Below are 16761 nucleotides of genomic sequence, written 5' to 3'. Positions count from 1 at the left end.
ATTCTACAATAGCCATTTGAGCAACACTCATTTCATTTGTCCATTCTGGCAATCTGTTATTTAAAAAAAATAAATAGAAGACTTATCTGTTTGGAAGCCCCCAGCCCTCCAGCCTCCTGATACTTAGTCTGGCAATAACCTCTTGCCAGCAGCAAAAATTGCAATGTCATTGAGCGTGGGGATGAAAATGTACCAGAAGTCGTCAGCAACCTCCTCCTCTGAGGCTGGGCTGAATAGACAGCCATACTGACTGGTGACCCTCAGCCCCCTCCCAGGGGTCACTTCACCACAGCCTGGGGCTGGGCATAGGATGAAGAGTCAGTCTGGAAGTAGCACTCCAGCTGCCCGCAGAGAGCCTCAAAGGTAGGTCGCTCCGCCGGCTCTGCACACCAGCACTGCAGCATCAGTCGGTAGAGCGGCGTGGGGCAGGTCTCTGGCTGAGGAAGTCTGTACCCCTTGTCCAGCATCTGGATCACCTGGTGTCCTGGCATACCTGAAAGCCAAAGGAGTTTGTTAAGACTAGTTGATGTCTACTTGAGTGATGCCACGTGTCTCTGCCTCATAATGAGGTACACGTTGAGAGCAGAGCTGGCCTCAGCAGGTCCACCCTCAACATCCATGGCAGTCACTGGAGGATCCCAAACCAGCAGTTCAAAATCATCACCAGCAGTTCCGAGCCCCCTGACCCCAACTACACCATCTGAGAGGCATAGCAAATATGTCAGGGTGTGAGGTCTTTCCTCCACCACCTGGCTTTGCCAAAATTTCTCTGACATCTATTTCACTAAAATTGTTCCTGAATCCCTCTACTCTCAGTGACTCAAAAATCTTCCACGAAAATCTGCCCTGCTGCTGAGTTTTCCTCACACTTACAAAGTTTTCCCTCATGTCAGCCTTAAGTTTCCTCTGGTGCAGCTATGCAAGGGTATCCTGCCTGCTTTGCAAGTCATAGAGAAGAAACCATTCCTCTACCTTTACTAACCCTTTATATATCAAAACTATTGTCTCATTCCCTTTCAATTTTATGTTGTGGTTTTTTTTTTTTTAATTAAATCTTGGATTGCATCATCTTTACTTCTTTTCCCTAGATCTCTGAATAGTATTTCTTCTGTACATTTCCCACTGCCACCATGGATCAACATAACCTCTTCTCCTCCTGAGAGCAAACTCCTACAAGTCATGGCAGGTAAGCAAATAGCCCTGGCAAAAAGGCATTTTTCTACTGTAAAGTTACAGGTAAACTTTGCCTTTGCAAAGGGCTAACACTGAACATATTTTCAGAGCTTCATGGTGTTACATCTATTTATACTTGACTAGTTTATTTATGTGTATGTCTGCACACAGCTACAGTTTGTATAGGAAAGCTCTTTTTTTTTTTTCCTTCCTTTTTTTCCTCCCAGAACAGTTTCACAGGAGGTGAGGGTGGGAATCAAATGCAAAATCAATTTTTCCTTTTACAGGAAATAGAAGTTTGGGACCCTGTGAAATGTAGTTTCTGGTGAACCCACCACCCCTCAGGCCTGCACAGATGCAGCATAATTTTTTTTTTTTTTTTTTTGCTTTAATACTTTCCTTGTGCTCTCCTCACCAGCACAAAATGAGTCACAGTCAATCATCTCACTGATATCTTGTGTTATTGGAGCCACAGTTCCCTGAGTACTTCTCACAGTGCTGGGAATAATAGCTGCCCTCATACCATAAATCTGCTTTTGAGGCTGGTGACATTTTATTCTTAATTCTTGTGATCCTTCTCTTTAAGGAGACTTTACCCTGCAACAGTCAAATATGAGAGAAGGAGGTAAAACCACTCTGATTCATTTTCAGACACCTTTTTCAGACACAGCCTTCCATGAGATATACTAAAAAAATAGATAACTCACTCTTCAAAAAAAGCAGGATGGGGGACAGAAAAACCTTCCCCTTTCCCACATTCCAAGAATTGACATCTTTGATCTGATGCTGGAGGGAATAGCCAGTTGGCTTACGTGCCTGTGCAATGTAGGCTGACTCCAGCAAGAGGAAGCTTGAATGGCTGCTAATCACTGCCTTTGGAAAGCTTCCAGGGAGCCTGGGGCAGCCAGAAGGTCTGACCCACTAAAGGGACCTCATCTGAACACTCTGAGAATCACAGATTTACAGAATTGTTTAGGCTAGAAAATGCCTTTAAGATCAAGTCCAAGCATTAACCTAACAGTACCAAGTGTGCTGCTAAACCATGTCCCCAAGCACCACATCTACATGCCTTTTAAATACCTTCAGAGATGATGGTTCAACCAATTCCTTGGAAAGCCTGTTCCAGGGCCTGACAACTCGTTCAGTGTACACTTTTTGCCTAACAACCAACCTAAACTTCCCCCGGTGCAACCTGAGGACACTTCCTTTCATCCTGTCACTTGCTACTTGGGAGAACAGACCAACACCCATCTTGTTCCAGCATCCTTTCACGTAGTTGTAGAGAGCAATAAGGGTTCCCTCAGGTCTCATTTTCTCCAGATTAAACAATCCCAGTTCCCTCAGCCATTTCTCATAGGACTTGTGCTCTAGACACTTCAGCAGCATTGCTGCCCTTCTCTGGACAAGCTCCAGCACCTCAATGTCTCTTTTGTAGCAAGGGGCCCAAAACTGAACACCGTATCTGCGGTGTGGGCTCACCAGTGCCGAGCACAGGGGGACAATGACCTCTCTAGTCCTGCTGGCCACAACCCCTATCCAAGCCAGGATGCTGTTTGCCACCTTATAACCACCCAAGCACACTGCTGGCTCATCTTCAGTCAGCTGTCAACCAACACCCCCACGTCCTTTTCCACGAGGCAGCTTTCCAGCCACTCTGTCCCAAGCCTGCAACATTGCATGGGGTTGCTGTGACCCAAGAGCAGCACCTGGCACTTGGCCTTGTTAAACCTTGTACATTTGGCTTCAGCCCATCCTTCCAGCCCGTACAGATCCCTCTGCAGAGCCTTCCTACCTATGAGCAGATCAACACTCCCACCCATTTTTGGTGTCATCTACAAACTTACTCAATCCCCTCACCCAGATCACTGACAAAGATATTTCTGTCTTTACAGTTTTAACCTTTAACATGACCACAGCACAGACATTCAACATTTTTGTGTGTTGTACTTAAAGCAAGAAAATATTAGACAGCACTCTTCAGGTACAAACACTTACCAGCATAAGGCATCTTCCCATAGGTGATTATTTCAAACAGAAGGATTCCAAAGGACCAGACATCAGACTTGACACTGAATTTGTTGTAGCGGATTGCCTCTGGGGCTGTCCATTTCACTGGGAGTTTGGTTTCAGTTCTACCTTCGTATATGTTTTCATTTTCTACCTGTCATGGGTAAAAGGAAGCAAGCCTGATCTCAGATCTGCTTCTGCAAAGCATGTAACCACGTGAGTAAACAAAGCATATGCTTAATCTTATCCTCTTTCAGCCAAGCATTTCCTTTCATGGTATTAAAGCACAACATTTTCTGCAGTCTATTGTTGAATCGGGCTTCACAGCTGAGAAATGCTACCCTTCATCAGAGGCTTTTCTAAAGCATTTATCATTTCAAGCAAGCAGGCAGTGTTGGAGTGGCTTGTGATTAATTATGACCAGCTACTGCACATTCTGGACCTGCTATGCAAGATTTCAAAAGTCTGTTAGGAGTGTCAGTGTAAGCATCCTGCTGACACTAGAGACCAAATGGCTCCGTGTCTGGTCTTCAGTAAACAGAGAAGGCAAGAGCAGGAGCTAATGAATTTTGGAACTTTCCTCCTGTGATTTATTGCAGTGTTGAAGGGCCATTGACTTTGATAACAATCACTTAAACAGGTTTCAGGACCAAAGAACAAACTCCAAGTGTTTCAAATTAACATAGTAGCTTACAGTGGGTCCAATTAATTCATGTGAAGTGAAGATGAAAGAGACAGAAAAAGAAAAATTAGTTACTTGCAAATTTGTTGAAGCATGTCCTCAAATTTTTTTTAGCACATTTATCCTCGCTTTAATTCCTAACGGTAATTTGGTGAAGATCAGTTCCATGCAAGCCATGGTCAGGATTTTCACATGGAAATCCAGTCCAATGTGTACAAGATTTTGTTTGTGCATTCTGTATTAGCAACAATCCAACATTTCCCAGCTGTAACACCTCATAGTTTTGAAAAGAGTGATTGTTTTGCATCTACATCCTGATGCATTTGGCATCTTAACGACAATACTCATCTCTAGAAACAAGAAATTATTTCATTATGCTAATTAATGCACACAGAAATACAGATTTCATTTCTCACACCTACACCTTTGGGATGTGATCGTGTGCTGATGTTAGTGTTTTGGCTTAGGAGACAGAATATTCCTAAGGAAGCCTGCCAAGATGACTTTCTGACAGAGAATTTTAGTAAAGTTCAGTTTTAACAAGAAATGTCAACAGCTGTAAATGATTACTCTCTCAGTGAGGACAGGGGGGAAATATCCATTGTAAGCATTGTTCGTTTTAAAAAAATATATTTCATGTTAAAAAATATGCAACCTGAACTTATGCATAACTAGAGGAATCAAAATTAAGCAAAAAGCAGTTTCAAAATCCCTTGATGCCATTGTCAAGCCATTATTCTCTACTTCATTATGTAATAAATCCAATTCTGGTTTTTGTTGTTTTTTCCTTTTTAGTGCAAGAACATGAATCAATAAACGCAATAATAAGACCTCGGAAATTATGGATTGCATACTGAAATCCCTACAATATGGCAAATCCAACCTCTCCAACACTGATCAAATAATTTTCAGTCAGGAAATCTCATTTCCAAACCACAGCTCTTTCCTAGAGTGGTCTTGGTCAGTGTAACTTGGTATTTCATATCTTCACGGGCTAGAGAAAAAAAATAAATAGTGCAATGGCAAATTGGAAACTGCATAAGATTTAAAGCTCTGAGAGCTCTCTTTATGAACCCTGCTGGTAGCAGTGGAGAGGAATAAGGTCCTTCTTTGATTACTACCTGCACTCCAAGTGTCACAGAGGCAGTGGGGAAGTGGACAAGGAAAACAGATGGCAATACATCTTATATGACTTCCTTTACAGGCTCAGGAATATAATTTTGCCATCATTGCTGTCATTTCTTTTCATGTGGTTGACACTAGTGCTGTGGATAAGGTGTATTGCTTGCCAGGCTCCTCCTTTGATGACTCTGGGAAGCAGAAACTGGGGTGCCATCTTCAGACTGACACTAAAGCACAGGCCAGCTTCTAACCTTGGATGGGATACCACAGGTAGAGGATACAGGTGAACTCATTAGGGATCCTTTTCTCCCCGGCCACACCTTTTGCCTGAACCTAGCAATTCAGAGGCTACACTTCATCATTTGTTAGACCTCTTCTGCCTTGCTCTCCTTAGAGCAGTTCATCATCTCACAACCCACCTTAAAAACTCTTGCAAGTCCAAAGTCTGCCACTTTGTAAACATTGTGTTCACCAACAAGAACGTTCCTGGCTGCCAGATCCCGATGGATGTAGTTCTGAGATTCAAGGTAAGCCATACCAGAAGCCACCTGAGCAGCCATGTCTACTTGATGTGGCAGGGAGATTTGGGAGCCTGCATCTTCTGTTAACAAAGAAAATTAGAAGGATGACATAGGATTTACAGCATCTGAATAAAAAACATCACAGCTGACTGGTTCAAATAGGCAACACAGATCAACAAAACCATGCAATGCAATAAAGAAGCAGCCCAACCAAATGACAGATGTTAGTGAATGACTCTCCTTAAAGTCACACAGCTGGTTTCACAGTAACTGAGCAGCAAGGCTTGGCTCCTCTTCTCTAAAAGAGCAGATACTAAATGCAGCCATTGATCTGGGTCTGGAAGGAACTCTGACACTGCCCAAAGAAAAAGGCAACTATCTACTGATAGCAATGCAGATGTTTGCCTTTCTGACAGATCCATAACCCATTCCAAATCATAAGAGTTAATGTCAGTACTCACTGGGTCTAACCAAAGCTGACTAAAGATGGAAAAGCACAAAATTATCCTTGTTCCCTGTTCTCCAGTGATTTTTACTAGGAAATATATCATCTGCTGTCAGGTGTAACTCTCATTTTCACTTTCCAGTTCATTTGACTGCTTCATGCTGTTACCTCTGTTGCTGCTACTCAATGGTAGGACTCCTTGAGCTGCTTTCAAGCTCCCTGCTTCTACAGAAGAAATTTCTGAAGCAATGTGCATGCTATTCCCATCACTGTAAGATCAGTAAGTCAAAAAAAAAAAAAAAGAATAAGAGATGTGGCAATCAAAGATCAGCTGTTAAAACAAAGTAGTAGAAGAACACAGCAACTTGCTTCCACAAGTGCAGGAGAGAGTCTCAGGCCATGAAATACTGCAGCCAAAAATTGTAAGGCAGGTGCCTCCCCCCCCAAAAAAAAAATAAAATTGAGGTCTAATGCATTAGAATACAAATTCAGGGCCTGTGTGGCATTTTGAGAAGTACTGATCTCAGGAAAGAATTTATACCCCAAGCTAAACTAGGTAAGCCAAATCAGTGCTGTATTCAAGCATCACTGTCACCCAAACCCAAATGCTGAAGCACTGAAGCACAAGTGCCTACCCCTGCAGCCTCTAATCCTCAAACCAGTTTCAGCTTCCTGTTTCAGAATCTTAACAATATTAAAAAGCTGAGGCTTTGCTGCTAGGTTTAATGGGCAGTTCTCCCTTCTCCTTAGGATGGTGACTCTTCCTTACTGCCTCTGTCTTACAGAAATTTGGAGCCAGCACTTTTCTACTGCTTGTTTTAAATTAATTCAGAGTGGAAATGTGTCTTAGCATTATTTTGAATAGCCTCCTCCAGTTCTGGCATTTATCTGACCTAACTTTGCAATCACCCCTTATGAAGAGTGTGAAATTCCATTGTTTACTAATCTATACTGAAATCTCCAGGCCTTGAATCTCTTGCTCACCTAGATGTTCTGTGATGAATAGGTAAAAGAAATGAATTTTAAATTATTAAATTTGCCCTGTATGTGTATTGTCCTACTTCCTTTTTGAGGCTAAAGTTATTGTCATGGTAATCCAGCACTAAGATTATTTACTTCTATTGTTGACTCAGAAAGTTTTTCCCCTCCCAGATATATGTTTAATAGTTGCCTTGACCTTCTGAAAAGTGAGAGAAGACAGGCTAAGTGAAAATCTACAGCTTAACCATCAAGAAAACCCATCAGGAGGCCACAGAACAGCATACCACTCTGAAGTTTTGCATTTCTGATAACTGACAGACATCAACATTTATTCTTCACCTTGCTGGACAAAGATATAAATCCACAGATGATGCTTAGGTTGTATTTCATCAGAAAATAACTAAATATGTATAGGCACCTTGCCTAAGTACCTGGTTTTGGAAACTAGCTTATGACTCAGGTTGAAGTCTTTCTTTCCCTGTTCCCTTTCACATTGCTCCTTCATCTGCACAAGCTGTGAACTACCTCCTGGTGTAAGCACACAAGGATGCAGACAGACTGGAGGACAGGTTTGTCTTTGTACTGTCAATGCTCCAGGCTAGCCTGAGACAAGCTTGCTCCAAGAGGCAGAACAGGACAAAAAATGACGATTCATAAGCCTCATGTTTAATGAGCTGCTTCCATGCAGAACAGGACTCAGAGCTGGAAAATCTTATCTTGCCCTCTGCAGGACACAGATACATCATGTTAAAGGTGCACCATGTTAAAGGACAAGGACAGCATCCACCCCTAATGGTGGAGTTGCAGCTGACAGACTATTTCTCTCATTAGGGGCTGTTTGGGATCCCAGCCCAGGCTGACCTACTACCTTTAGCACTTGAGCTGAGGGGCTGAGCTTGCTGCCCTGGCTGCTGCATTATTTCTTGGAGAGTTTCTCTACAAGAACTGGTTCTGCACAGATACTGTTCTGGAGCTGAAGAAGGGAAAACTGTAAGGAGGAGCCTCAGCTGACCAGGAACTGCAAACTGATCACAGAGACAGAGGATTAAAGCACAAGTTTCTCTGGGATCTGAAGTGCAAGTCATGCATATTTGTCTCAAATATTTCTGACTATATCTCCAGTATCTGACTATATCTTGTGCATGAAAGTTCAAGCACAGTCCTGCATTAGTACAACTATGGAGGCTTCCAAGCCAGAGCCAGCTTCCATGTGGCTAGTTCAGAGCATGTGGGAAGGGTTTACATCTCTAGTTACAGAATTACAGAATCAGATAGGAAAAGACCTTTGAGATCATCACGTCCAACCTATCACCCAACACCTTCTAATCAACTAAACCGTGGCACAAAGTTCCTCATCCAGTCTTATTTTAAACACTTCCAGGGATGGTGATTCCACCACCTCCCTTGGCAGCCCATTCCAATGGCCAATCTCTCTTCCTAACATCCAGCCTAAACCTCCCCTGGTGCAGTCATAAGTGTATACATTAGTTCTTTTTACAGTGTTTTAAAAGAGGAAGAACTACAACAAACCTCCAAAGTTAATATAACTTCCATGCTCAAAACCAGGCACTACTGGTGAATTTATAAAACTTTCCCATGGCTTATTCTTTATCCTATTAAAAAGTGTGGCATTGCCACATCCTTTTTTCCTAATATTTTTTGACAGAACTGTCTTCCTCCTATGAAAAATTTATTAGAGAAAATACTGAAGAACGCTTAGGGTCTGCACCCTGTTCTAAGCAATCAGTCATCAGGAAAGACAGGAAAATATTCTTATTGACAGATACTTGACAATAAATAAATAAATAAATAAGCAGCACCTTCTCCAGCTGTGTAATAATTCATTGAAATTCAAGACTGCATCCCTGCCAGAACAAGCCCCAGGTCTATCAGAATTCATAAAAACGCTCCTACATTTATGACAATTTCATTCATATCCAATCACAAAGAGAAGTTTTCAGCTGCACTTTTCTCATGCTGGTGGCAGCTCAGTAACTGCACAGCAGTGTTCATCAGGAATCCTCCCAAAGTACACTTACAGGGTGCACAGGGAATTCACATACCTGTCATTATTAGCTAGCTGTCATTAGAGTGCAATGCAGTAGTCACCAGGCATTAAGTACTAGGGATTTTTAAAGATGGGAAAATATACTATGCATGTCTAGGAGGGGAAATTCAACCAGTGAACAAACTCTGTACTTTCCCTCCATTCCAGTCTGCCATATTCACTCACAGTGCACACAGACACAGCAGCCTTCTGGCAGTGTTTTCCTGATTCCTGCAGTGCCTGAATCTTAAGGAAGTTATCAGGAACCAGCCTGATACACCCAGCTGATCGAGCTCACTTCCAGCCACAGAGCTCTACACAAGTTTCACATCTTCCTGATTACTCTCACCAACAGCAATGACTTTTCTCTGACTGATACCTAACAAAGCACCTAGATCTCTACCTCGTACTTCTGTTTATGCCCCTGTGCCTAGGCCATCAGACAAGGAAAGATGTCACTGTGCTGGGTTTCAGCTTGCCATTTTTACAGTTATCTTGAAGGCTGCTTGGAAATCAATTGCATTTCTACAGACTCTCTGATGCAGGGCTACAGGAATGAGCAGGCAGACAAAGCTCAGGCTGCAATCACACTCTGCCCACAGCAAGGCCAGCTGCTGTGCATACACTGGGAGCTGATCCATGCAGGCTGCAGTGCTGATGTGTCCTGGACATGTACTTGGTGCACAAACAGGCCAATTTTCACTTCTGCAATAGCTGTGACTCATCCTAGCTTTCTCAGTGCTGTTTCTCCAGTGTGATAAATGTTTTCGTGCACAGAATCATTTTCTCTTGTGCCAGGCTATTTCAAACAGATATGCAGCAATCTGCATACAGAGGCACCAAAGACAGAATGCCAAGGAAATGTGTGCCTTGCTCCCTCTGGCCACTAAATGCCTACAAAACTATAGATGGTGTGGCCCAAGGTCAGTGCAGCCCTATTCTGTGCAGTTCCTGGGGGGGCTGCCCCTCTACCAGAGATTTCTTTAGCTGTAATAATCCCTGGACTGAGCCTCACTTAAGAAATGGTTCCACAGAGAAGATGTGCCATGGTAAATACTGCCTGTGATATTTCACAAGGCTTTGCCTTATGGGCTGAAAACAGGGAAGACATTTACCAAGACAATCACTGTGAACATTTCATTTTCAAGAGATCATTACAGCTTTAGAGACATTTAGCATCTCAGAGACATCTACTGAACTGAAAAATGGGTTACAGTACTAGGATCAAGCATTTCCCAATGGCAGGGGTGAACTTAAAGTGCAATCATTATGCTAGCCTGTTCCAGTCTGTACAACTTTATTTTTAATTATTATTTGCCTTCCAAAGAGCACTTTGAAGTGCTGCTGAGATAAAAGCCCTGATGAGATAGGCAAGGGACAAATTCACAGTAAAATGCCACCCTGCCTGGTAATAGATTTCAAAGCTGTTAAGTACATTTTGTGGAAGTACCTCTATTTCATGTCAGATATGATGACCTATCCTTCTGTATGCTTATATTTTTATTCTGTTGGTGTATGTTTCAATCTACTCTGGGTGGAAAGATGTGGATCATTACAAGGCAGGAATCAAACTGTGAATGTAATTCTCTCCTGCTTCTCAAATACTTCGGCACGTCAAAAATTTGCAGACCTCTTTCTTTCCTCTTTTTCTCATCCCCCCGTTGGCAAATACATAGCTTTTGTATTAAACCAGAGTGCTGTACTTCCATTTTTATGTTAGTGTATTTACTGAAATGACAGTTGTGGCACCCCTTGAAATGAGTTTATAGTCATTTGCTTACTTTGAAGGTATTCTAGAAGGCTTCCATATCTCATCAGCTCAGTAATAATATAAATTGGATCCTCCAAAGTACAGACAGCATAAAGCTGTATAAGCTTTGGATGTCTCAAGTTCTTCATTATTTGTGCTTCCCTCAGAAAGTCCTTTGGATCCATTGAACCTGCAACAACAGCACATAACAAAACATAAGCTGAAGTTATTAAAAGCCTTCCTAGCAGCCTGGCAGTCTTAAGGGAATAACTGAGATTGTTTTCTGTCTTTCAAAGTAAATTAGCATCTCAAATCTTCACAGTTCCCACAGAAAACAGACAGTGCAGCTGAAATACAGTTAATAAGTGAAACATGCCAGTTGTACAGGGACAGAGAACATATGTGTGCCAGCCACCAGAAATATAAAAGTTAAAATTAATCCCCCCCAGACAGAAAAGAAAAAAAATAAAATTAGTCTAGAAAGTTAACAGATATAATTTAAGCAAACAATTATGTTACAGCCAGATAACAAAATGACTAGAAGCTGAGGTAAGAGTGCCTAGGTAATGAGGATAACATTTCTGACAGAAGAGAGTGCTGCAATGAGAATTTGTGGCACTATTTTTTTTTTCAGCTTCAGCAATCAAAGCCTGAAAGCATTGCAATCACTTCAGCATATGAGGAGTAGCTGTGTGCACTTTACATACATAAAAACTGATAACTATTTCTAACATTCATATAATAGCAACCTTATTAGACATAGCAGTGCATGCACAGATATAAAGGTAATTTTACACTCTCTTAAATGCAGAATTATCTTCAAGAGCTAATGAGCCCAACTTTTTAAGTGTTACATAAGGTCATAATATCTCTAGTTCTATTCATATACACAGTGAGTCAATGCATGAACTATGTCAAAGAAACAATACAAAAATCACAGTCTCACAGTATATCAGAGGTTGGAAGGGACCTCAAGAGATCATCAGGTCCAACCCCCCTGCCAGAGCAGCATCACTTAGGGTAGTCTGCACAGGAATGCATCCAGGTGGGGTTGGAAAGTCTCCAGACAAGGAGACTCCACAACCCCCCTGGGCAGCCTGTTCCAGGGCTCTGTCACCCTCACTGGAAAGAAGTTTCTCCTCATGTTGAGCTGAAATCTTCTATGTTCTAGTTTGAACCCGTTGTTCCTTGTCTTATCACTGTGAACCACCCAAAAGAGCCTGGCCCCCTCCACTTGACACCCACCCCTTGGACATTGATCAGATCCCCTCTCAGTCTTCTCTTCTCAAGACTAAACAGCCCCAGGGATCTCAGTTTCTCTTCATAGGGGAGGTGCTCAAGTCCCCTAATCATCCTCATGGCTCTCCATTGGATTCTCTCCAGCAGGTCTCTGTCTCTCTTGAACTGGGGAGCCCAAAACTGGACACAGTATTCCAGGTGTGGTCTCACCAGGGCAGAGAGGTAGAAGAACCTCCCTAGACCTGCTGGACACACCTTTCTTGATGCATCCCAGGATCCCATTGGGTCTCTTGGCCACAAGAGCTACAGTCAGTGGCAAATTTGGATTAGAGCTCAGATGTCCTGAATAGGGGATTGATTAGTTTTCTCTACGAATGATCCACTAGTGATCAGATATTGTCAGATGTTTGAGCTAAATGGCAAACAACATCTGCTTCACAACACTCGTGCAAACAAAGGTAAAATCATCCAACTACTCAAAGGCTTCCTTCTGCCCAAATCAAAACAATATCAGAAAATATTATAGTGAAGGTGGGGGGAAAAAGAAACCTACTCAAGTCTAGCCTGCTTTGTGCAATGTTTAAAAACAAACTCTTCGCTTAGTGTAATCAAACTGAGTCATTTGGTAAGCCACAGCTGCAAGAGTAAGAGTCCTTAGTTTATGTTGTTTTGACACAAGGTAACCAACAAGGTTCATTTGGGAGTTTGACTCTGCTCCAAACATGGATGTTTAAATGAAGAGAAATGCTGGGAGGATGCTAAATGGCTCTGCAATAAAACTCCACCAGAAAATCTGTTCTATGGAGCAAACTGCAAATCAGCTTGGGCCACCTACGAACACCACCTACCCTAACTGGCACCTCCTGAAAAGTGCTCCAACCTATTTCCCAAAACATAGCAGTGATGTGTGATCTCATACCCTTGCAGCAGTGAAGGAGGAACGACTCAGAAATGCTTCTGACAGACTTCATGAAAAAAGACCCACTTGACATTGCAACTTGGGAGAGCAAAGATTATTGCAAAGGACAGGTGCTCCTCTCTGCCATATCCTCATCGTTTCCTTGGCAATCCCATGGGGTCCAATTTGACAATATATTATAAGATGCCATTAGGAAGCATGGTGAAAGTTAATGGATTTCCATGCTATCAATAAATGGATAGCAGCCAATAATACATCTCCTCAACAGGTGCAGGCTATACCCATTTCCTTTTGTCACTGTCAGAGAAAAGTGGGGACCTGCATGAAAAGTAAATGACTCACACTTGAACTGGATAAAGCAGAGGTTATGACAGTCAGGTGGAAAAAAAAAATCAAATATCTGTAATGCTAATGCTACATCTTTTCTCTGTATAGAGTTAGCACAATCTTTACAGATTTATTTGAACTTTATAGCAATCCTAGATGAACGTTCTAGGGTTGTCTTTATAGGGTTTGGACTCATATTGATACTGATGTACTATTGTGGTCTGTTTGCTTCATCTTCTCAAGATATATTCATTTGCCATGGAAATCATCCTGAAGTCTACAGAGAAGCTGCATGATATGAATTTTGCCTCCAAAGGTAAACGTATAAGCAGAACTTGTGATTTAGCATTACTGCCAAAATTTGACAAGTTGATCCTAAAAAGGATGAAGTATTCCCTAACTTGGGCTCTACCAAATCACCTGCCCTCTATGGATCATTATACAGGATTTCTTCACACCATAGTAAATGACAGCTTTGATTTGTTCCCACCATCAAAGTTTGCCTACAAGGAATCTCTCAGTTTAATCACACTATAAACTTCTTCCAACATACTAAAACCAAGGAACATGTTTTTCACATATGACAACTTCTAATAAATTGATCAAGAAGGAAGTAATCTATTAGCTGAGTAGCAGCAAATCCTTCTTTACTCTGTAAAAGTAATTAAAAATGACAACAACCCAGTGACACAATCAGTAAGTATTTCCTTATACAGTAAGTGTAAAGAGCATGTGTAACCTTCAGTTTTACTTAGTTTATACCTTTAAATAGCACAAGCAGCAAGTAGTGCCCAAAACCCCTCCAGAGCCCTATAGCTCTTATACTGTAACTAATAAGTGGATTGGATGCTAAAAAAAAAAAGTCTTTATCAGTATTTTGTCATTTTAGCACCTTGATAAGCAAAACACTGCCTCTAAAACCAAGCTAACATGCTTCTTACAGATTAGTTAGATAAAACCTGTCACTATAGTGGCAAAGTTACAATACCTGTCTTTGAGGAAGTTTATATAAATGAAATAGATAAAATATGCCACAGGGATTTTCAAATAACTGGGACTTTTTAGTTTGTAGTTGAGCTACATGTATTTTTAATGCAGTATATGTTCTTAGCTGCTAGTGGTACACACAGTGTAAAGAATAGATGGCTGGGTAGAAACCAGTTGATCAAACCCCAACTGGTTAACAAAAGCCCTTACTGAAATACAAGTATGCCTTGTGTAAGACACCAGTGTGAGAGGAGACTGATGAATACCTGAAGAAAATACAGTTTTTGTCATCTCTTTTTGAAATTAAAAATGGTTTGTAAACTTTAATGTCCCTCTTAAGAACAAAATGTTGGAACAGGTTTCTTTCATGTGTTCAGTGCTGTGCTGCTTTGTCAGCAATCACCTCTAATTTAAACTTCCTTAAAGCAGGTATATCAATTCTGATTACTTCCTTCCTGAAAATATTTCGCTCTGGAATTGAGGAAGCTTCACATTACAAGGTTAAAACTGATAATTTGAAAATTAGTTAGAAAGGTCAGTCATTTTCCAGGTTCTGCCAGCCTAAATGGAAGTGGCCCTTAAATATCTGATAAGCTCCCCCAGAGACACTTTGTTTGCAGCTTTCAATAAACCTTCCCAAATGACTTCAAAGTAACCTTCTACTTCAGATCAACCTTGTCTCCTGAATGAGTTTGTGCAAAATGAACTTACATACAGAGTACCTTGACCAGGTCCTGTGATCTTATGAGTAAGATTATGCAAAAGCTGAACAACCTGATCTGGTGTGAGGTGTGCCTGCCCATGGCAGGGGGGTTGGAACTGGCTGATCCTTGAGGTCCCTTCCCACCCTGACAATTCTATGATTCTACGAATAAGGAAATAACATTAAAAAGACCACAGATTTGGTGACAAGAGTGAGTGCAAACTATTAACAGGAGAATAAGACAGGTAGCTGACAATCCTCAAGCAGCTTTCTCCACCATACAGAAGCGAAGTCACAAGTTAGTGTAAGGGTATGTACTGAACTGAGTAGAAAAATAGAGTTTTTTGCTCAGGGAAATCAGGAGACTGTCTTGAGTGCAGAGATATTTTTTTCATATTGCATATGCACTAAAGAGATGACATATTGAAGAACCAAAAATATTGTTAAAACCTTCACTGACAGTACCAACCTAGAGACTATTTTGAGAAAGCCTGATGAAAAGAAAAAAAACAGAAGAGAAAAAATCATGTTTCGGCAGCTTCCACGCAAAGAGAGAAGCTTAGGAGATGCCTCACAATATGATAATGACAAATGCATCTGTCAGCTTGAACAGGCAGAAGGAACTTTCTCAGATGCAATTAATTGGTGATGATAGATGCCTGCTTTACATGCTGACAGTTGGATAAGCAAGCTAGCACAGGCAACAGGTTCTAGAGAATCCATCACGCTCAGCACAGGACAAAGCATAAATCCCTGCTCCAAAGATTTCTACTTAAATAGGAAAAAAACCCAATGTCCCTATAAGGAAATAAAACTCAAAATCTGTTTATCTGACATGCAAGTACTTATTTCTTCCTACTAATTACTTTAAAAGCCTGATCTATATGCCTAAAAAGAGACAAAAAAATATAGCTGGAGTGCTACACATCAATGTGGGATTTGAAAGTCTCCAAAAGAGGAGATTCCACAACCTCTCCGGGCAGCCTGCTCCAGTGCTCTGTCACCCTCACAGTAAAGAAGTTTTTCCTTGTGTTCATGTGGAACCTCCTATGCTCCACCTTGCACCCACTGCCTCTTGTCCTATTATTGGAAATCACTTAGCAGAGTCTGGCTCCATCCTTCTGACCCTGACCCTTCCCATATTGATAAACATGAATGAGGTCAGCATTCAGTTTCCTCTTCTCCAAGCTAAAGAGACCCAGCTCCCTCAGCCTTTCCTCATAAGGAAGATGTTTCACTCCCTTAATCAATTGCACTGGACTCTTTCAAGCAGATCCCTCTCCTTCTTGAACTGAGAGGCCCAGAACTGGACACAACATTCTAGATGCAGCCTCACTAGGGCAGAGTGGTACACAACTGTCAGACAGCAAAGGCAACCTCTCTCTGTGCCTTTGTCTCCAGACTGGAAGACTTGTAGTTAGCATTTTGTTGAGAACCTGCTGTCATTTTTATTAAATATGAATCCTGAATCTCAGTAGAGGGGTGAAATGTAATGCCATATAACAGCAAAATATTCAGACTATATGTGATATAGGACAGATGTAGTCTGCAAAGTAATACTCAGCAGGAAAACTCAAACCAGCAGAAATCCCTTCTGACCTTCAGGTCTATAAATCTATGGCATACTGCTTCCATTATGCTTTTCTATACTGTTTGCCAAGTGATTACCTTACTTGATTAACCTGCTCCTGCTTGGTAATGAGAGCGTGGTTCCATGTCACAATTTCTCTGGTGGTAAAGCCACATTAACAGAACCCTCTCTATATCTCAGTCCCCCATATTTGCCAGATAACAGAGGAATATGACAAAGTGGAAGTTCTTACGATACTGTAAAGCAACTTAGCAAAAAGATTTTGAT

At 41.5% G+C, this 16761-nt stretch overlaps 1 protein-coding gene across 1 annotated transcript in view; it reads right to left on the bottom strand.

Annotated features, from left to right (window-relative positions):
• Positions 1-278: 278 nt before the first annotated feature.
• The window catches only part of FRK (fyn related Src family tyrosine kinase), a 44273-nt gene continuing 27790 nt past the window's right edge, over positions 279-16761 (bottom strand). Inside the window, exons 5-8 of the mRNA XM_054393154.1 lie at positions 10760-10918; positions 5404-5585; positions 3169-3334; positions 279-493 (exon numbers count right to left, since the gene is read on the bottom strand). Coding sequence (XP_054249129.1) covers positions 279-493; positions 3169-3334; positions 5404-5585; positions 10760-10918 — 722 coding nt within the window. The remainder of the gene's footprint in view (positions 494-3168; positions 3335-5403; positions 5586-10759; positions 10919-16761) is intronic.

The sequence above is a fragment of the Indicator indicator genome, chromosome 27, assembly GCF_027791375.1.
Source record: "Indicator indicator isolate 239-I01 chromosome 27, UM_Iind_1.1, whole genome shotgun sequence".
NCBI classification, from domain to species: domain Eukaryota; kingdom Metazoa; phylum Chordata; class Aves; order Piciformes; family Indicatoridae; genus Indicator; species Indicator indicator.
Note: the sequence above shows the minus strand (reverse complement) of the source record. Positions and strands in the feature narration are given on the sequence as shown.